At 44.9% G+C, this 21,783-nt stretch overlaps 1 protein-coding gene across 25 annotated transcripts in view; it reads left to right on the plus strand.

The window, feature by feature from the left end:
- The window catches only part of LOC106565887 (eukaryotic translation initiation factor 4 gamma 3), a 58,990-nt gene that overhangs the window by 19,425 nt on the left and 17,782 nt on the right, over positions 1–21,783 (plus strand). For 9 of the 25 annotated variants that reach the window (XM_014133525.2, XM_014133527.2, XM_014133531.2 and 6 more), the window contains 11 exons: positions 742–834; positions 1,225–1,275; positions 1,470–1,502; positions 4,469–4,489; positions 6,045–6,224; positions 6,339–6,450; positions 6,532–6,638; positions 13,297–13,431; positions 15,040–15,169; positions 15,357–16,124; positions 16,439–16,527. In XM_014133525.2, the coding sequence (XP_013989000.2) occupies positions 742–834; positions 1,225–1,275; positions 1,470–1,502; positions 4,469–4,489; positions 6,045–6,224; positions 6,339–6,450; positions 6,532–6,638; positions 13,297–13,431; positions 15,040–15,169; positions 15,357–16,124; positions 16,439–16,527 (1,719 nt within the window). The remainder of the gene's footprint in view (positions 1–741; positions 835–1,224; positions 1,276–1,469; positions 1,503–4,468; positions 4,490–6,044; positions 6,225–6,338; positions 6,451–6,531; positions 6,639–13,296; positions 13,432–15,039; positions 15,170–15,356; positions 16,125–16,438; positions 16,528–21,783) is intronic. The other 16 variants (XM_014133529.2, XM_014133541.2, XM_045691733.1 and 13 more) reach the window with 11 other exon arrangements.

Here is a 21,783-nt window from a genome sequence, read left to right on the forward strand (position 1 = left end):
CTGAGACCATTCATGTGTGGGGTTGCTTCTCAGCCAAGGGAGTGGGCTCACTCACAATTTTGCCTAAGAACACAGCCATGAATAAAGAATGGCAGCAACACATCCTCCGAGAGCAACTTCTCCCAGCCATCCAGGAACAGTTTGGTGACGAACAATGCCTTTTCCAGCATGATGGAGCATCTTGCCATAAGGCAAAAGTTATAACTAAGTGGCTCGGGGAACAAAACATTCATATTTTGGGTCCATGGCCAGGAAACATCCCAGACCTTAATCCCATTGAGAACTTGTGGTCAATCCTCAAGAGGCGGGTGGACAAACTAAACCCCCCAAATTCTGACAAACTCCAAGCATTGATTATGCAAGAATGGGCTGCCATCAGTCAGGATGTGGCCCAGAAGTTAATTGACAGCATACCAGGGCGGATTGCAGAGGTCTTGAAAAAGAAGGTACCAGATAGGCTTTGACATTAGTTAAACACTGAACAAGACCAGACTACTACTGCAGATTTACCATGCTAACACTGTCCGTTATTCTCCATTGCTGAGGAGAGCAACAGTTTGGTTGGTCTAAATAATTGTGAACTCAGGTAAAATGCCCAAACTGATGAGTCATCCAATCTCTTCTTAGCTTGTTCTTAACTACCATTTTCCATCTCTCTTCCCTTTTTCTGTCCTAAATATGTCCCCCTCTCTCTTTCCTTTCCTCTCTTTCCTACATCCCTCTGTCCCTCCCCTATGACAGTCTCCATACACCACTGGACAAAATACTGGCTCAGCACCTCTAGTGTACTCTCCTCAGACGCAGCAAATGAACACGCAACCGCAGAGTCGCCCGGTAAGTGCCTGTTCTCTCTCTCTGCGTCATTTGTATGTATTATGACTGGTGTGCTTTGGGAAACCCAGACAGATCATGTTTCGTTTTGATTGGCCTGGAGGGGTACGGTGTCGTCTGAGGTAGTGATTGACATGTTCTGGGTTCAGTAATGATAAGTCCTGATGACGTGTCTGTCAGGCAGTCCTCTACACACTCTCTGGCATCTGCTGTGTCTAAGATGCTTTCCAGTCTTGAGTTATCTAATAGTTGTTGATAATCATTCCTGTAAATGTTGTAATCATTTTGTGTTACCTAATTTTAGAATGTCATAATGCATTTATTCAGTGTGCCAATGACTTTAAGATGATATACTTAAAGTACTGTACTGTTCTATCTGCACTTTCAATGTAGTCATCCATGCCCAGCCCCAGCCCCAGCCCCCCTGTCATGTGGAACCACCAGGTCTGCATCATCTCCTCTAATGGCAGTAAACATGACAACGTGGCAGCTCTACTGCTCTCTGTGGTTTTGTATTACCGTGCCTCAGTGTTCCCCTCATTGTTCATCTTGTCTCTTTGTTACTGTCCTCCTCTCTCTGCTTTGCCATCGCTGCCTCACACTCTTTCTGCCGGACCTCACACCTTCTCCCCCATCAGTTTGCGACGGGCCCTCGACCAACCCACCATCAGGTAACTTACCCCATTTCGTCTGTCCTCGTTTGTTTTCCCTCAGCTAGAGCTGCTTAGTGCACTTTACCACACTACTGTTATTGGTTGGCAAAGAGCTTCTGCTCTCAGTGGAAATGGGCCCTGTTTATATAGGATGTGTCCCTTAAGTCAGTTTCCCAACTCCATTCCTCAAGTACATTTTGGCTTCCCCGTAGATTACATAGATCAAACGGCGATGGAGTATGTTGCCACTGCGCAATGAGAATAGCCTATGCAGCTGCCAAGACCTCAAACATGTTGACACATTTACGCCGACGTGACCCCAGTATTCCTACCACCGGAGCAAGACAGAAATGCCCCAAAAAAACTCTGCATTCAAGCATCCATTCTCAGCTGATTCAGACCGGGCCAAAGGAATTACTATTGAGAGAGGTATGTTTATAGCCACGGAAATGCTCCCCTTCTCGTGGTTGAGAAGAATAGGGGTTTCAACACTTCGTGAAAGTGCTCAAACCACGTTATAAACTTTGCCCTCTCGCACCCATTTCAGTAAATAGGCATTACCCGCTCTATATAAGCAAGCTAAACCCGAAGTTGTCAATGAATTGGCCAATGCGCCCCCTGTGTTGACTTACTACAGATGGATGGACCTCCAGGGCTACACAGAGATACTTAACCATGACAGCCCATCACTTTACCCCGGACTGTGAAATGAGAAGTACCGCGCTACAGACATGCTCCGTTTGAGTGCCACACAAGTGTGTGTATTTTTCTCTTTGTAAGAATACATTATAGCATAGGCCTATACAATATCTGAGCCATGTTTATTCATTGACAACTTTGGGTTTAACTTGTTTATATAGAGCGGGTACTGCCTGATTTCACATGCATATTGCACATTATTTTATTGTTGGTGAGTAATTGTGTGTTTTCATTTAAGAAAATACAAGGTGTTGGTATTCCCGATTTGTGCTCTTATCAGGCATTATGACTCATGATAATGTATGGAATCAGGAATAACAGTAGGTTGTATTTTCTTAAATAAACAAAAAATTAACTACAGTAACTTTTGCATTTCATTTTCCCGCTGTACCGAAACCGAACTGTCACCCCAAAACCGCAATATGTACCGAACCGTGGGTTTGGTGAACCGTTACACCCCTAGTGTTAGGGGTACTTGAGGACAGGAGTTGGGAAACACTGCCCTAAGTTAATGAGAATATATGGCTCCCCTTCCTGCCTGCTTTCCACCCAGGCATGCAACAGTCTGATTGTGTTTGTCAACAACCATTCTCTCTAGATTTTTGCCACGTTGTTGTTAAAGGCATATCCAAGAAGACCGTTGACTGTCTGCCAGTCGCACAACGATGCTAGATGTTTTCCATACTATAGTGATGACTATCTTTTATTCTCATGTTGTGGACTTGCTAGTCAAACTGTTGATCAGACTTTGTGTCAACAAGTGTGGTACTATTAGTACTGCGCCAACATTTTGGAAATATCTTGTGCTGTTTTCTGACATTGGCATGCATTATGTTCTCCATTCTTCTCCTTTTAAAGAGGGTTGAACTGCATTTAGATGCTTCATATGAATGTGATTGCATGTTTTGTTTGTGAATTGTGTGTGTGTGTGAAGCATAGCTATGTGATTGCTGAGATGATCCTGGGCACAGAAACGGAGCCCGTAGAGCCTTCCTGGTGTCTCCCTGTCTGAGAAGCAGATGCCATTTAAAGACGCTGGATCCCACAGGCAGACAGGCACCCCCACCCCGTCCATAACTTGTTGTCCAACATTCTCACCTTCTGGATCATTCTGTGTTGGCCATTTTGACAGACTATTAATAGTCAGCCTCCTATGTCAGTCAGGCTCAGTGTATCTGAATCTGAACTGTTTACTGGCACAGAGTACACAGTACATGCCCTGTCACATACTGGCTCTGCTCTGTGCTGGCACTGGCCTCTCTTGTGCCGCCACGGAAGTGGAGTCGGAAAGCAGATGAAGCAGAACTAAAGGGCTATTATACGGCCAGAGAAAATGGGCCTTGTCTCTGATATAAATTGCAATCCCCACACACACAAATGGTTACATAGTGATCTCATTCAGACTTCTCAGTATTACTCTTTATTTCTCTTTTCTAAAGTAACTTCAGTCTTTTGCTCTTTATTGCACTTTAAGAATGCAAACCAAGAGGTCAGACATAAGGATAAAGTTGTTGTTTGGTTGGACAACATTAGTTGTAGCCTATATCTCCACTTTAGAGACATCCAAGTAAATTGTATCAGTATTGTTTTTGAGCTGGTGTTTACTGTGAACAGTTTTCTTCCAGTTTTTCTAGTAAGAGTTAAAATTCAGCCATGGAATGGTCAGATATTAGCATCAACATTTTGCATCTTGCATTAACATTTAACTTGCGCAATTGAGGCCATGTCATCGTTCTCTGTTTGAAATGAGCAGAGCTATCATTGTTGGCACGCCCTGATACTAACAACAAGCTCATGTCTGCCAGCCAAAGTGGAGCAAAATCCTAGTTGGTCTACCGTGCATGTTGCCAGAGCAAAGCAAACTGAAAGGGAAGAAAAAGGAGCGTTCCCATCAGGATTGACTCGGACTCCCGCCTCCCTCTCTCTGTCTTTACTCTGTGGTGTTGGGAATAATACTGCGGTCACACCTGGTGAGCATGGCTGAGTTTAGTCCTAGGTGAATGGTAGCAGCTAGATAGACAGAGCTCTGTGATGTCACAACTCCAGAGGGTAGGTCCTGGCTCGCAGCGTTCCACACCCTGTCTGTGTTACTAAGTCATTGCTGTCGGCTCCTCACTGGGACTGAGAACTACCCAGTTGGCAAAAGGGCCCACCGGCTGCATAATGTTGCTGTGTGTGTGTGTGTGTGTGTGTGTGTTGTGAATGATTGCCCGCTGTGTTGGGCTCCACACTCATCAGTGCAGTCTCCCATTGGCTTTTCTCTCTTTCTTGCTTCAATATTCAAGGGAGGATTCAGGCCCATCCAGGTAATAATGACTCTTATCATAACTCTCTGCAGATGCATGGCATGAGGAACACTCCTACCTACCACCTACTGGTCCTAACCCCTAACATTTAACCTTTAACCCCAGAGCACTCCTGTGGCCATCATCTTCACTACATTTTTCTAAGTAGAAAACGCCTCTCCCCCAACATAACAATCTAAGACCACCACACTCACTCTCATGTTCTCTCTTTTTAACAAACAAAACCTTTTTTAATAAGTCTATCATTTTGATCAATTCTTCTTTCCTCATCTTTGCTAAGTTTGGATGAACTGCATGCAGAATATTAGAACTGTTAACTCTTCCTTTTAGAGCTGATAACTTTTCCTCCCCACATTTTATTTATTTTTTGTTGTCATTTTTACCCCCCTTTTTCTCCCCAATTTCATAATAACGATCTTGTCTCATGAGCCTAGTAAAGGCCCCCCCCGAGCCAAACCCTCCCCTAACCCGGACGACGCTGGGCCAATTGTGCGCCGCCCTATGGGACTCGCGGTCCAACATTTTAATTTTTTAAAATAAAAAGAACCTGATTTTAAAGGAAGTTTGTGTACACTTCAGGGTACCTGAATCTCTGAATTATTGGAAGCTGAGTCAACTGTGTGGTGAACTTGAGCTCTAGTCGTTAGGATGTCGGCCACAGCTGTTGTTTGGAGTCTTTCATCTTGCCCAGAGTACGTTGATTGCTGCATAAAATGTTATGAGTTCCCCCAAAAGAGCCTGGCAGCACAGAGCCTCCCATTGATTGTAGTATTTAGTTTCCTGCAAACAGCACAACTTCTGCAGTCATGAGAACATTTTCATGATTCTGTGTTTTATGATGAGCTGTCTCCAAATCGTAAACACAATCTATACACAGAACTATAATACACTGTATCCCCAGTTTGTCTACATTAGCTATAGCATAAACAGTAACAATTTATCTTAGATCACTTTCCTTTACAAATGTGACTGTTGTAGACACTGCATTGTAAAGGCCACTTGGTTGCATATAGAGTCAGCATTTGTGGTGTGTAACAGTGTGTGTGGCTGCGGAGACAGGTGAGTAGGTACAGGTGTTGGTGGTGGACTCTGGCAGCATGGCACAGTGCTCTCCAATGCCCTGTTGTAACAGGACAACAGGTTGGGAGGCAGAGGTGGCTGGTAGACCGCTGTGTTTTGAGACCTTTCACAACCTCCATCTCTCTCTGATAAGAAGGCTGAGTGAACCCAGCTGGAGAGGTCAGGAGTCCTATGGGTGTGCTATGGGTTTAATGCTGCCTGGGGAAAGATGTGCTCTGACTGTTTCAGAGTGTCTCTCTGTAGACCAGAACAGAGTGATGGAGTGGAAGTGCCATCCACCTGGTCCTCTGAGATGATGCTGTCTGGCCCTTAAGCCTTAGTGGCTATTCTCTCAGAGCTCCTGCATCCCCAAAGCTGAAATGAGACCGCACAGGACAGGCATGAAGAGATAACACTGCTGTTGGGACAGTTGTGGATCTTCTCTTGCTCCTCTGGGACTAACTTTTGCCACATTTATTATCTTTGTGTGTGTCAGTTTTTCCAGAGGGCTCAGATGCAGACAGCGCGGCCAACCATCCCCACCAACGCTCCCTCTATGCGGCCCTGCTCTCAGAACCCCACATCGGCGGTGTACCCCCCCAACCAGCCCACCATGATGATGATGGCCCCCATGCCTTTCCCCTCCCCACAGGCTGCCCAGTACTATATCCCACAGGTGAGACTGACTGACTAGGCTGCTGCTACTCTCCAGTAGGCATGCCTCTCCTATTGTCCCACACTGCCTTTAACCTTATGTTCTATTCTATCCCCTCCGTTTGTGTCTCTGCAGTATCGCCACAGTACGCCCTATGTGGGGCCGCCCCAGCAGTTTTCAGTGCAGCCGCCGGGATCTGGCACCTTCTATCCTGGCCCTGGCCCGGGGGAGTACCCTGCTCAGTACGGTAAGTCTCAGCCAAGCGTGTGTATATATATATATATATATTGTACTCTGCTTACCCTTTTCTTCGTCCTCCCTGACAAAGCTCCTGGACCTCAATACTATCCAGGACAGCAGGTGTACCCCCCCTCACCCTCCATCATAGTGCCTACACCGCAGCAACCTCCACCAGCCAAGCGTGAGAAGAAACCAGTGAGTATCTCAGCACGCTGCCGTCTCCACACAGACACACATATGGTCTACCAAACATGGTCTACCAAACATTTTCCTATCATACACTCCCCATGTATGTAAGCATACAGATACACACACTAGCAGAGGCCATCTGCTCCGTTACACACCAGCTTTTCTATTTCCATATGCATACTGTGAGAGGATATGAGAAACGATCCCTGATGTTTCTGATAAGAGACACTTCTGGATCCATCAGCCTTTTTGAGTTACATTTTAAAACTCATTCATTATTTTACAGAGAAAGTATGAGGGATGACATGGGTTGATTTAGATCAAGGCTGCCAGGAGAGTGTTTCTGTGTGTGGAAGGAGGGTTGGTTTGAAATGTATGCCAGGCCTTAATCTAGCTCTGACGCTTGGGAGCTCGGCCTCGAGGGACCCCACTTTGAGCCTATTAGCAGTCATTTTGACTGCCACATTCTAACAGTCTAATAAATACATTTCATATATGCTGTCGGAAAAATAATAATTTGGTTATGTTTATAAAGGTTTTGGTTATTTCAAAGAACACAATAGCATTTTGATTAGTTTGTTACTGTAGGCCGTCTGCTGCTGCATGCTCATTCGTGAAGTGCCTGGAATAGCTGTTATTCTTGATATTTTTAAATGGACCTCATCTCTTAAAATTTGAGATTTATTTGGCAACGGTAAGCGTTGTTGAAACCTCAGAATCTGCTCTTTCTGGTACTATATAGAAATCAAAACGTCTTACCTGCGTGTGACTAGGAGGATTTGAAGAAGTCATTTTTTGTTGCTCCATTTCCCTGCCTCAGTCAATAACAAGCTGCGCTTCATACACTGCTCAAAAAAATAAAGGGAACACTAAAATAACACATCCTAGATCTGAATGAATGAAATAATCTTATTAAATACTTTTTTCTTTACATAGTTGAATGTGCTGACAACAAAATCACACAAAAATAATCAATGGAAATCCAATTTATCAACCCATGGAGGTCTGGATTTGGAGTCACACTCAAAATTAAAGTGGAAAACCACACTACAGGCTGATCCAACTTAGATGTAATGTCCATAAAACAAGTCAAAATGAGGCTCAGTAGTGTGTGTGGCCTCCAAGTGCCTGTATGACCTCCCTACAAAGCCTGGGCATGCTCCTGATGAGGTGGCGGATGGTCTCCTGAGGGATCTCCTCCCAACTCCTGGACAGTCTGTGGTGCAACGTGGCGTTGGTGGACGGAGTGAGACATGATGTCCCAGATGTGCTCAATTGGATTCAGGTCTGGGGAACGGGCGGGCCAGTCCATAGCATCAATGACTTCCTCTTGCAGGAACTGCTGACACACTCCAGCCACATGAGGTCTAGCATTGTCTTGCATTAGGAGGAAACCAGGGCCAACCGAACCAGCATATGGTCTCACAAGGGGTCTGAGGATCTCATCTCGGTACCTAATGGCAGTCAGGCTACCTCTGGCGAGCACATGGAGGGCTGTGCGGCCCCCCAAAGAAATGCCACCTCACACCATGACTGACCCACCGCCAAACCGGTTATGCCTGAGGATGTTGCAGGCAGCAGAGCGTTCTCCACGGCGTCTCCAGACTCTGTCACGTCTGTCACATGTGCTCAGTGTGAACCTGCTTTCATCTGTGAAGAGCACAGGGCGCCAGTGGCGAATTTGCCAATCTTGGTGTTCTCTGGCAAATGCCAAACGTCCTGCACGGTGTTGGGCTGTAAGCACAACCCCCACCTGTGGACGTCGGGCCCTCATACCACCCTCATGGAGTCTGTTTCTGACCGTTTGAGCAGACACATGCACATTTGTGGCCTGCTGGAGGTCATTTTGCAGGGTTCTGGCAGTGCTCCTCCTGCTCCTCCTGTTGCTGGGTTGTTGCCCTCCTACGGCCTCCTCCACGTCTCCTGATGTACTGGCCTGTCTCCTGGTAGCGCCTTCTTGCTCTGGACACTATGCTGACAGACACAGCAAACCTTCTTGCCACAGCTCGCATTGATGTGCCATCCTGGATGAGCTGCATTACCTGAGCCACTTGTGTGGGTTGTAGATTCCGTCTCATGCTACCACTAGAGTGAAAGCACCGCCAGCATTCAAAAGTGACCAAAACATCAGCCAGGAAGCATAGGAACTGAGAAGTGGTCTGTGGTCACCACCTGCAGAACCACTCCTTTATTGGGGGTGTCTTGCTAATTGCCTATAATTTCCACCTGTTGTCTATTCCATTTGCACAACAGCATGTGAAATTTATTGTCAATCAGTGTTGCTTCCTAAGTGGACAGTTTGATTTCACAGAAGTGTGATTGACTTGGAGTTACATTGTGTTGTTTAAGTGTTCCCTTTATTTTTTTTTAGCAGTGTATATAGCTTGACAATTGATGATTGTCAATTTAATCTTGTCTTAAGGCTAACTCTATATGTGAAATTAGTTTCAATAGGGTGTTGGTGTAGTTTCGATTGGCCGTCATTAGGATTGCACATTTTGGGGAATATTCAGAGGTGGAAACTTTCCGTGGGAATTAACGGAAGTATATGCCAGTTAATGTTAATACCATTTAAATGTAGACATTTTTTGCATTGGATATATTTACCAAATCATATGGAGACAGAAACATAAGACTTATCTTATCATAAGTAGACATAATTGCAAATGATTAAATCCTTCCAATAGAAAAAAAACTACAATTTAGTTACGAATTGAACTTCAATTAAAAAACAACAGAGTTACACAAACAAACATACAGTCAATAAAACAATAGAAAAATCTATGTACAGTGTGTGCAAATGTAGAAGAGTAGGGAGGTAAGGCAATAAATAAGCCATGGAGGGAAAATAATTACAATTTAGCATTACACTGGAGTGATAGATGTGCAGATGATGATGTGCAAGTAGAGATGCTGGGGTGCAAAAGAGCAAGAAGATAAATAACAATATCGGGATGAGCGTAGTTGGGTGTGCTATTTACAGATTGGCTGTGTACAGGTACAGTGATCGGTAAGCTGCTCTGACAGCTGATTCTTAAAGTTAGAGAGGGAGATGTAAGACTCTAGCTTCAGTGATTTTTGCAATTTGTTCCAGTCATTGGCAGCAGAGAACTGGAAAGAAAGTCGGCCAAAGGAAGTGTTGGCTTTGGGGATGACCAGTGAAATATACCTGCTGGAATGTCTGCTACGGGTGGGTGTTGCTATGGTGACCGGTGAGCTGCGATAAGGCGGGGCTTTTCCTAGCAAAGATTTATAGATGACCTGGAGCCAGTGGGTTTGGCGATGAATATGTAATGAGGGCCAGCCAACAAGAGCATACAGGTCGCAATGGTGGGTAGTATTTGGGGCTTTGGTAACAAAATGGATGGCACTGTGATAGACTACATCCAGTTTGCTGAGTAGAGTATTGGAGGCTATTTGGTAAATTACATCGTCAAGGATCAGTAGGATAGTCAGTTTTACGAGGGTATGTTTGGCAGCATGAGTGAAAGAGGCTTTGTTGCGAAAGAGGAAGGAGATTCTATATTTAATTTTGGATTAGTTGACTCTTCACATGGGATGATTTCACTGAACAACAACAAAAGGTATATTGAATGGTGCCCAATGATCCATTGCATCTCCCAAAAAAGGTTTTCAACATACATCTGTAAAATGATAGTCTAGAAACTAAAGTTTTGGTTGTCTTCCTCTCAGGCTTCCATGTCTTCTCCCTGGACCTCAATGTCCACCTCTTGAACATCAGACTCTGAGGCCTCATCTTCACTGTCACTTTCCAACCTTGTTGAGGATGGCTCGTTGTTAGGCTCAAAAAGCCTCAAATTTGCCCGGATGGCCACCAATTTTTCAACCCTTGTATTGGTCAGCCTGTTCCGTGCTTTGGTCTGTGTGTTCCCAAACAAGGACCAGGTGCATACTGAGGCGGCTGATGTTGGTGGAATTTGGAGGATGATGGAGGCAACAGGGGAAAGAGCCTCAGATCCACAAAGTCCCTTCCACCAGGTGGCTGATGAGATCTGTTGGCACGACTGCCATATTGCATCTCCATCCAAAAGCCCTTGCTTGGAAGTGTACATTGCCAGACTGCCAAGAACCTTGCCCTCATCCAGGCCAAGGTGGTGAGACATTGTAGTGATGACACTATAGACCTTGCTGATCTCTGCACCAGACAGGATGCCCTTGCCAGCATACTTGGGGTCCAACATGTACGCTGCAGCGTGTATGGGCTTCAGGCAGAAGTCTTCATGCTTTTTGATGTATTTCAGAACTGCAGTTTCCTCTGCTTGGAGCAAAGGTGAAGTGGGCAGGGCAGTACGGATTTCTTCTCTTTCATCTGCAAGCAGAGTCTGAACATCAGACAGGATGGCATTGTCTCCCTCAATCCGTGCAATGACTTCTGCTATAGGTTTCAGGCTGCTTACCACTCTCTCCCAAAATACATCATCCAGGAGGATCATCTTGATGGGGCTGTTCATATCGGCAGACTGTGATATGGCCATTTCTTCGAGAGACTCCTTCCGCTTCAGGAGACTGTCAAACATGATGACAACACCACCCCAACGGGTGGTGCTCTTATTCTTCTCACTTTGCTTGGTGAGGTAGATTGCTGCTATAACTTGATGACCCTTCACATACCTAACCATTTCCTTGGCTCTCTTGTAGAGTGTGTCCTTTGTTTTCAGTGCCATGATGTCATTGAGGAGCAGATTCAATGCATGAGCAGCACAGCCAATGGGTGTGATGTGAGGGTAGGACTCCTCCACTTTAGCATTGTCTGTCACCAGTGCAAATACCTTCTGTGGTCCAAGGTCATTGATGACTGCCTTCAGCTCATCTGCAATGTAGAGACCGGTGTGTCTGTTGTCCCTTGTGTCTGTGCTCTTGTAGAATACTGGTGGAGGTGAAGATGTAATTAATTATTCCTTGTCCATGAACATTCGACCACCCATCAGAGATGATTGCAATACAGTCTGCTTTCTGTATGATTTGCTTGACCTTCACTTGAACTCTGTTGAACTCTACATCCAGTAAATTAGTAGATAAAGCATGTCTGGTTGGAGGGGTGTATGCTGGGTGAAGAACATTCAGAAATCTCTTCCAATACACATTGCCTGTGAGCATCAGAGTTGAACCAGTTGCATACACAGCTCGAGAAAGACATTAATCAGCATTTCTCTGACTGCGTTCCTTCATTGAGTCAAAAAACTTCTGATTCCAGGAGGACCATGAGCTGTTGCTATCGATAAGGTGTCTGATTCCTCATTTTCACTTCGAATAGAAGTAGAGGGGCTTTTGTCAGAGGTTGCTTGTTGTGAGCGCTGAGGGAACTTTATGCACTTGGCCAGATGATTCTGCATCTTTATTGCATTCTTCACATATGATTTGGCACAGTATTTGCAAATGTACACAGCTTTTCCTTCTACATTAGCTGCAGTGAAATGTCTCCACACATCAGATAGTGCTCGTGGCATTTTCCTGTAAAGATTAGAAAACAATTAGTAAAAAAAAATATATATAAGGATTAATAGTTAAGCAGTTAGATTAAACAACTCCTTTGTAAGATAAATGTAAAATTAAACGTGTATGGAAACAGGTGAATTAACACTCCTCAGTTAGCAGGTTCAAGCAAGCTAAAACCCACATGGTAGCAAGAACTAACTAGCAGAAATTGTTAACACGTATGATTTAAACACACTTTGCTGTAGGCTACTATTTACTAGTTAACAAAAAATCATGTATGTCATATAAAATATATTCACCCCACCCAGTATTGTAATCAAAACTTACCAGAAAGCATGTAGTCCTTGGCTCAGACAGTGTAGTAGTGTGAGCTCAATAGCAGCTCAATAGAGTGCAAGATCTTGAGAATCAGCTGTACATGTGATGGAAGAATGCACTGTGCATGCAGAGGGTTGCAATTCCATTGAATCGGTGATAGTTTAACCAAAATATGCCATAAGACCTAGAATTGCCTTGTGTAAATCCACAAAAAAGGTTCACTGTTATAAGAACTTTTTTTTGATGAGTTTATGCAAAATTCCCAAAATTTCAAGGCTTAACTTCCCATGAAAATTTCCAACCATTTGCAACCCTAGCTATGATTAGCTGTGCAGTCTGACTGCTGGTTAATGAGGGGTGGCAAGGGGGAGGGATGATATGTCCTCTTAACTTCTTATAACACACATTGATGTCGAAATTCTAACAACATACATGTGTTAAATAGACTTATTTAGGAAAAGTCCAGGGCAAAGGTGGCATGACTTTAAAAATGGCTGAGATATTTTCATTTTTAATTAATATGCTGTCAAAATGACTTCCTCTGCGCTTCTAGTGTTTATTCTTCTGCCAGAGAACCTTTGATCCAGGGCCAGTGGGAAACTTTTTAAGGTATTCAGAAATATAGTGCTGCTCCGTTTGGACTCTTATGACCCACTTGTTAAGACTCGCATGAAAATATATTATCTTGCCAGAAACCCTTTCAAGTGCCTCTGCTGAAATACTGTTAAGCTTTTTCTCTCTACATTTGCATAAGCTGAATAAGAATGTCTGAAACTTTTGGTCACAGATGCACTCCTGTACACAACACACTCACTGTTTTGAATGGCTGAGTGAGGGTTGCTCTGAAACACTGGCACTTTAGTGAGATGCCGCTCCTTTCGTGTCATTGTCCTCCCAGATCCGTATCCGGGACCCCAACCAGGGCGGCAGGGACATCACAGAGGAGATCATGGCAGGGGGCACAGGGAGCCGAAATCCAACCCCCCCTGTCGGACGGCCCTCCTCCACCCCCACCCCTCCGCAAGTAAGGACACATCTTCTCTCATGCTGCCTGATATTCGGCTAATTTTCTCTCTCTCTCTCTCTCACACACACACACACACATACACACACACACACACACACATAGGTTGCCATTGTGTGCCACTGGCCCACTGAGCTGTTAGCCTGTCACCCATGTCTGTGTAATCTGTGCCCAGGGCAGACTGCTTGGTGTTGGGAGGGAACAGGCAATTAAGCCACCAGGGCTTTGGCACCACGACAGACAGAAACATGCATGCAGGCACAGCACATTTTCTGTGTTTGTAATCCATCCTCTGCCATGCTGCGTTAGACACAGCCAGCCACTCAGACTTCAGCCACTGTCCCTTACTCCCCGCCCCCCTCCCATTGCTCTGCAACTGGGCCCAAATACACTCACCTGGCCTTATCTGGCCTCGCCTTCACAACCTTTGCTATCTACTTTGACTAACAGAAAACCATGGCTATTTTATAAAAGTGATCTAAACACTTTCGTTGTTCATAGTAAATGTGTTATCATATTCATCTTTGACACACAGATATATGGCTTACACACGTGTGTAATATATATATATATATATATATTATTACCTATTAGTACCTACCTGCATGTATCACTGTATCTCCTCCCTCACTTGTGCAGTAAATGTTGTTGTGGAACATGTCGTTTATGCTTTTTGTCCCTCCATGACGAATCCAGAATAAGATTCTATACTTCATTGATTCAAACAAAATGAGTCATTGATGTGCTGAGAATTTTAATAGATGGGTTAGCTGACAACGTCACAAACTATGCTCACGCTTCAATGGGGCAGAAGTCTGTGTGTTGTGATTTTGGATGGTCAGATGGCTAGCAACAATGACAAGAAGCTGACATGTGGGGAATCGTAGGTGGCTTGTTTTATCTTGATACCATGTCTTGTTTTGAGGTGTTTTGACTGATGTCACGTCTATACTAATATGACTCAAATTGGCTAGCTTGCCAACCAACAACTGTAACGATGTATTTGAGACAATTGCTCATTGTGCAAATATATTTATATTTTCATTAAACATTATAGTTTACAATGTTGTCAACGAATTATAGTTGACATGTTGTCAACAATTTAAGCCAACCCCGTCTGTATGCCCATAGTAGCGTACAAGTCAGTTTTGTTGTTAAACAACCAACCCGTCTATAGAAATAGGCAATCAACTTTAAATGACAGTTCTTGTTCTGGATTCTGTGGAGGGAAAGCTTTTGTGACACTTCCTCCCTGTCCTTTCCTTGGACTTTAACATTCTCTCTTTCTGTTTTGTCCTTTTTCTTTTTACTCTCCCTTTTGCTTTGTTTAACCTTGTGTTCCTCCATTTCCCTGTCATTCACACTCCACCTCCCTTACTCTTGCACGTTCTTTTTGCTTCTTCTCCTTTCCTCCCTTTTGCCTGCTTTCCTTGGTTGCTGTCTCCTTGCTTGTCTCCCCCTGTCTTTTCCTTGGCTAATGTATCTAACCATACCCACTGGTCTCCTTATTTCCGCTTAATTCTATTTTTGTGCTTATTCGTCTTTCTGTGTTGCTAGTTTTTATGGACGCACCCTCATTATCCTCACATTTTCTACCTCAAATCGCAGCAGCAGCCGGGCGGCAGCCAGACTCCGGAGCAAGGCCAGGGCCAGGCCAACTCAGCCTACAGCCTGGAGCTCCCCCAGCAGCCACAGCAGCAGCTCACGCCTGGGGCTGCAGCCAGCAAGCCAGGTCCAGGTCTGACCCTCTACCCCCGGCCCTCACCCCTCCACCCTTCAGGCAGAATACATCCCTGCTTTGAGAGCAGCGGCCTGAGGAATAAAAAGCTTTTTAGAACCTGAATGTTGACTCAGTTAAGAGATTGGCACAAGTAATTGTCTCTTCTTTTGTGTTTAATGTCTATGTTATCTGTTCTCTTTTCCAGTAGATGATAAGCCAAAATTGGAGCCGCTTGTCCAGAAGTCTTCCTCTCCCGGGCTTGGTCAATCAGAACCTTCATTGGAAAGGCGAGAGGCCAGTGCACCTGTAACTGCTCCCTCTCCCCACTTGGATCCAGAGCTTCCCTCCCCAGCCCCAGTGGTGGTTTCCCCCATCCCGGCCCCTCTTCCTGTGGCCGGCCCCATTGAGCAGCCCTCTGCCGTGGAGCCCACTGCTCCCCCTCCCTCCTCTGCAGCGGACCCCAAGCACCTGCCACTCACGACTCAGTCCCAGACCTCAAACACAGAGGAACTTCTTCCAGAAGCCCCACGCACCCTGGCTGCTTCCCCAGCCCTAACCCCTAAGGCTTTGAATGGCCATGCTGACACTGGGGCTGAGATGGACACCCAGTCTCAGGAGCCCTACCCCCTTGCTCCCTCCCTATCCCCAACCCAGCCCCAGGCTTCAGCTCTGGCTTCTAGAGAAGACTGCAGTGAGGCTGTGCCCAGTGAAGTGAGGGCAGAGATGCCCCCTGCTATCATGGACCCTATCGCACCAATCACTGTAATGCCAGTCACTCTGACCTCCAGCCCTGCGCCTGCTGTTCCAGCGCCTCCCCCTGGCCTTCCGCCGCTAGTGCAGGCCACAGCAGAGACCAGCAAGCTCTCTGACACTAAAGACATCCCTCTCAAAGCAGGGACAGAGACTCTCATCACACCAAACAGCAAGCTTGAACCACAGCTACAAGCCCTTTTCAGAAAGAGTCCCACTACAGGTATGTGCATAGCCATGGATACAGACATGACAGCGTGGATGCCACATGGATGCCTATGTGTGTATACTATAAATAAACAGTTAAAGGTTGCTGATAGACAAGACTTGGATCAGCCAGACTGAACTCCATGCTGACTGTTGAGAACAGCACAGTGCTTACACTAACAGCTGGATTTAATTTTTACTCTGGGGAGAAGGCCACTATTTTCTGCTAGTATAATAAGTCTAGTCATTGATATTTAATGGAAGCAATTTGGGGTAAATCGCCAGCCAATAGCTGACTTCAAAATGTATTTGCTGTTGTTTTCTCTGCAGTATGTCAGACTGCTCCTGCTACACCAAAGACCTGGAAGAAACCAAATGAAGGGAGTCCTGTTGGAGATGCATCACAGAGAGAGACTGAGGTAAGCAATGATGCTTTCTATTCACTCTGCGGGGGGGTTTTACAGAGTAGAGTTCATGTTTCCACATGTGTGGCGGTGGCGCACATTCTGCTATGCCCTCAGACAAACCATCAAACAGGCAAAGCGTCAAAACAGGACTAAGATTGAATCGTACTACACCGGCTCTAACGCTCGTCAGATGTGGCAGGGCTTGCAAACTATTAGACTACAAAAGGAAGCACAGCCGCAAGCGCCCAGTGACACAAGCCTACCAGACGAGCTAAATTACTTCTATGCTCTCTTTGAGGCAAGCAACACTAAAGCATGTATGAGAGCATCAGCTGTTCTGGACGACTGTGATTACTCCGTAGCCGATGTGAGTAAGACCTTTAAACAGGTCAACATTCACAAGGCCACGTGGCCCTACGGATTACCAGGATGTGTAATCCAAGCATGCGCTGACCAACTGGCAAGTGTCTTCACTGACATTTTCAACCTGTCCCTGACTGAGTCTGTAATACATGTTTCAAGCAGACCACCAATGTCCCTGTGCCCAAGAACACTAAGGTAACCTGCCTAAATGACTACCGACCCGTAGTACTCACGTCTGTAGCCATGAAAGGCTGGTCATGGCTCACATCAACACCATTATCCCAGAATTTGCATTCCGCCCCAACAGATCCATAGATGATGCAATCTCTATTGCACTCCACACTGCCCTTTCCCACCTGGACAAAAGGAACACCTACGTGAGAATGATATTCATTGACTACAGCTCAGCGTTCAACACCATAGTGCCCTCCAAAGCTCATCACTAAGCTAAGGACCCTGGGACTAAACACCTCACTCTAACTGAGTCCTGGACTTCCTGATGGTAGGTAACAACACATGTGCCACACTGATCCTCAACACGGGGGCCCCTCAGGGGTGTGTGCTCAGTCCCGTCTTGTACGGTCTGTTCACTCATGACTGCATGGCCAGGCATGACTCCAACACCATCATTAAGTTTGCCGACAACACAACGATGAGACAGCCTATAGGGAGGAGGTCAGAGACCTGGTCATGTGGTGCCAGGATAACAACCTCTGCCTCAACGTGATCAAGACCAGGAGATCGATTGTGGATAACAGGAAAAGGAGGACCGAGCACGCCCCCATTCTCATCCACAGTGCTGTAGTGGAGCAGGTTGAGAGCTTCAAGTTCCTTGGTGTCCACATCACCAACAAACTATCATGGTCCAAACACACCAAGACAGTCATGAACAGGGCACGACAAAGCCTATTCCCCCTCAGCAGACTGAAAAGATTTGGCATGTGTCCTCAGATCCTCAAAAAGTTCAACAGCTGCACCAAGAGCATCTTAACTGGTTGCATTACTGCCTGGTATGGCAACTGCCCGGCCTCCGACTGCAAGGCACTACAGAGGGTTGTGCGAACGGCCCAGTACATCACTGGGACCAAGCTTCCTGCCATCCGGGACCTCTACACCAGGCGGTGTCAGAGGAAGGCACAAACAATTGTCAGACTCCAGCCACCCTAGTCATAGACTGTTCTCTCTGCTACTGCACGGCAAGCGGTACTAGAGCGCCAAATCTAGGTCTAAATGACTTAACAGCTTCTACCCCCAAGCCATAAGACTCCTGAACAGCTAATCAAATGGCTATCCAGACTATTTGCATTGTCCCCACCCCCTCTTTTACACTGCTGCTACTCTCTGGTTATTATCTATGCAGTCATTGTAACTTTACCCAGATTTACATATACCTCAATTACCTCGACTGACCTGTGCCCCCCACATTGACTCTGTACCAGTACCCCCTGTATATAGCCTCGCTACTGTTATTTTACTGCTGCTCTTTAACTATTTATTTACGTGTTAAGGGCTTGTAATTAAGCATTTCACTGTAAGGTCTACACCTGTTGTATTCAGCGCAGGTGACAAATAACTAGGGTAGCAAAGGGTCGATAACTTTACGGTAAATTTCCTTACTTTTTCCCTGAAATCTTCCATAGGAGGTTAAGCCTTGGAATTTGGGGAATTTTGCTTAAATTCATCAAAAAAAGTTAGCTTATTACAGTGAACCTTTTTTGTGGGATACACAACGCAATTCTAGGTCTTGTGGCATATTTTGGTTAAACTATCCCCAATTCAATGGAATTTCAACCCTCTGCATGCACAGTGCATTCATCCATCACATGTGCAGTGCACTCTTCCATCACATGTACAGCTGATTCTCAAGATCTTGCACTCTAATGAGATGCTATTGAGCCCACACTACTATACTGTCTGAGCCAAGGACTACATGCTTTCTGGTAAGTTTTGAATACTGGGTGGGGTGAATATATTTTTTATGACATACATGATTTTTTGTTAACTTCTTTGGGGTAGGGGGCAGTATTTTGACGTCCAGATGAAAAGCGTCCCCGTAGTAAACTGCCTGCTACTCAGGCCCAGAAGCTAAGATATGCATATTATTAGTAGATTTGGATAGAAAACACTGAAGTTTCTAAAACTGTTTGAATGATGTGTGTGAATATAACAGAACTCATATGGCAGGCAAAAACCTGAGAACAAATCCAACCAGGAAGTGTGGAAATCTGAGGTTTGTAGTTTTTTAAGTGATTGCCTATCTAATATACAGTGTCTGTGGCGTTATATTGCACTTCCTAAGGCTTCCACTAGATGTCAACAGTCTTTAGAACATTGTTTCATGCTTCTACTGTGAATGGGGAGAGAATAAAAGCGCTTGGAATCAGATGACTGAGAAAATGACATGAGCTCAATCACGCGCACTCCCGTGAGAGTTAGGTGTGTTCCTTTTCATTTCTGAAGACAAAGGAATCATCCGGTTGGAATATTATGGAAGATTTATGATAAAAAAACATCCTAAAGATTGATTCTATACATCGTTTGACATGTTTCTACGAACTGTAATATAACTTTTTTTTGACTGTTTGTCTTAACTTACTGCGCGAGCACAGTGCATTTGGATTACTCGACTGAACGCGCAAACAAAAATGAGGTATTTGGACAAAAATATGGACTTTATCGAAACAAAACAAACATTTATTGTGGAACTGGAATTCCTGGGAGTGCATTCCGATGAAGATCATCAAAGTAAGTGAATATTTATAATGCTATTTGTGACTTCTGTTGACTCCAAAATGGCGGGTATCTGTATGGCTTGTTTTGATGTCTGAGCGCTGTACTCAGATTATTGCAAAGTTTGCTTTCGCCATAAAGCTTTTTTGAAATCTGACACAGCGGTTGCATTAAGGAGACGTTTATCTATAATTCTGTGCATAACACTTGTATCTTTTATCAAAGTTTATGATGAGTATTTCTGTAAATTGATGTGCTCATCACCGGAGGTTTTGGAGGCAAAACATTTCTGAACATTACACGCCAATGTAAAATGGGGTTTTTGGATATAAATATGAACTTTATCGAGCAAAACATACATGTATTGTGTAACATGAAGTCCTATGAGTGCCATCTGATGAAGACCATCAAAGGTTAGTGATTAATTTTAGCTGTATTTATGGTTTTTGTGACGCCTCTCCTTGCTTGGAAAATGGCTGTGGGGTTTTTCTTGTCTAGGTGCTGTCCTAACATAATCTAATGCTATGCTTTTGCCGTAAAGCCTTTTTGAAATCGGACACTGTGGTTGGATTAACGAGAAGTGTATCTTTAAAATGGTGTATAATACTTGTATGTGTGAGAAATTTGAATTACTGCAGCTAATGTAGAAGGAAAAGCTGTGTACATTTGCAAATACTGTGCCAAATCATATGTGAAGAATGCAACAAAGATGCAGAATCATCTGGCCAAGTGCATAAAGTTCCCTCAGCGCTCACAACAAGCAACCTCTGACAAAAGCCCCTCTAATTCTATTCGAGGTGAAAATGAGGAATCAGACACCTTATCGATAGCAACAGCTCATGGTCCTCCTGGAATCAGAAGTTTTTTGACTCAATGAAGGAACGCAGTCAGAGAAATGCTGATTAATGTCTTGCTCGAGCTGTGTATGCAACTGGTTCAACTCTGATGCTCACAGGCAATGTGTATTGGAAGAGATTTCTGAATGTTCTTCACCCAGCATACACCCCTCCAACCAGACATGCTTTATCTACTAATTTACTGGATGTAGAGTTCAACAGAGTTCAAGTGAAGGTCAAGCAAATCATAGAGAAAGCAGACTGTATTGCAATCATCTCTGATGGGTGGTCGAATGTTCATGGACAAGGAATAATTAACTACATCTTCACCTCCATCAGTATTCTACAAGAGCACAGACACAAGGGACAACAGACACACCGGTCTCTACATTGCAGATGAGCTGAAGGCAGTCATCAATGACCTTGGACCACAGAAGGTATTTGCACTGGTGACAGACAATGCTAAAGTGGAGGAGTCCTACCCTCACATCACACCCATTGGCTGTGCTGCTCATGCATTGAATCTGCTCCTCAAGGACATCATGGCACTGAAAACAATGGACACACTCTACAAAAGAGCCATGGAAATGGTTTGGTATGTGAAGGGTCATCAAGTTATAGCAGCAATCTACCTCACCAAGCAAAGTGAGAAGAATAAGAGCACCACCCGTTTGGGTGGAAGGAGTCTCGAAGAAATGGCCATATCAGTCTGCCGATATGAACAGCCCCATCAAGGTGATCACCTTTGCTCCAAGCAGAGGAAACTGCAGTTCTGAAATACATCAAAAAGCGTGAAGAATTCTGCCTGAAACCCATACACGCTGCAGCGTACATGTTGGACCCCAAGTATGCTGGCAAGGGCATCCTGTCTGGTGCAGAGATCAGCAAGGTCTATAGTGTCATCACTACAATGTCTCACCATCTTGGCCTGGATGAGGGCAAGGTTCTTGGCAGTCTGGCGAAGTACACTTCCAAGCAAGGACTTTTGGATGGAGATGCAATATGGCAGTCGTGCCAACATATCGCATCAACCACCTGGTGGAAGGGACTTTGTGGATCTGAGGCTTTTTCCCCTGTTGCCTCCATCTTCCTCCAAATTCCACCAACATCAGCTGCCTCAGTATGCACCTGGTCCTTGTTTGGGAACACACAGACCAAAGCACGGAACAGGCTGACCAATACAAGGGTTGAAAAATTGGTGGCCATCCGGGAAAATTTGAGGCTTTTTGAGCCTAACAACGAGCCATCCTCAACAAGGTTGGAAAGTGACAGTGAAGATGAGGCCTCAGAGTCTGATGTTCAAGAGGTGGACATTGAGGTCCAGGGAGAAGACATGGAA

The sequence above is a fragment of the Salmo salar genome, chromosome ssa12 (assembly GCF_905237065.1).
Source record: "Salmo salar chromosome ssa12, Ssal_v3.1, whole genome shotgun sequence".
In the NCBI taxonomy this organism is placed as follows: domain Eukaryota; kingdom Metazoa; phylum Chordata; class Actinopteri; order Salmoniformes; family Salmonidae; genus Salmo; species Salmo salar.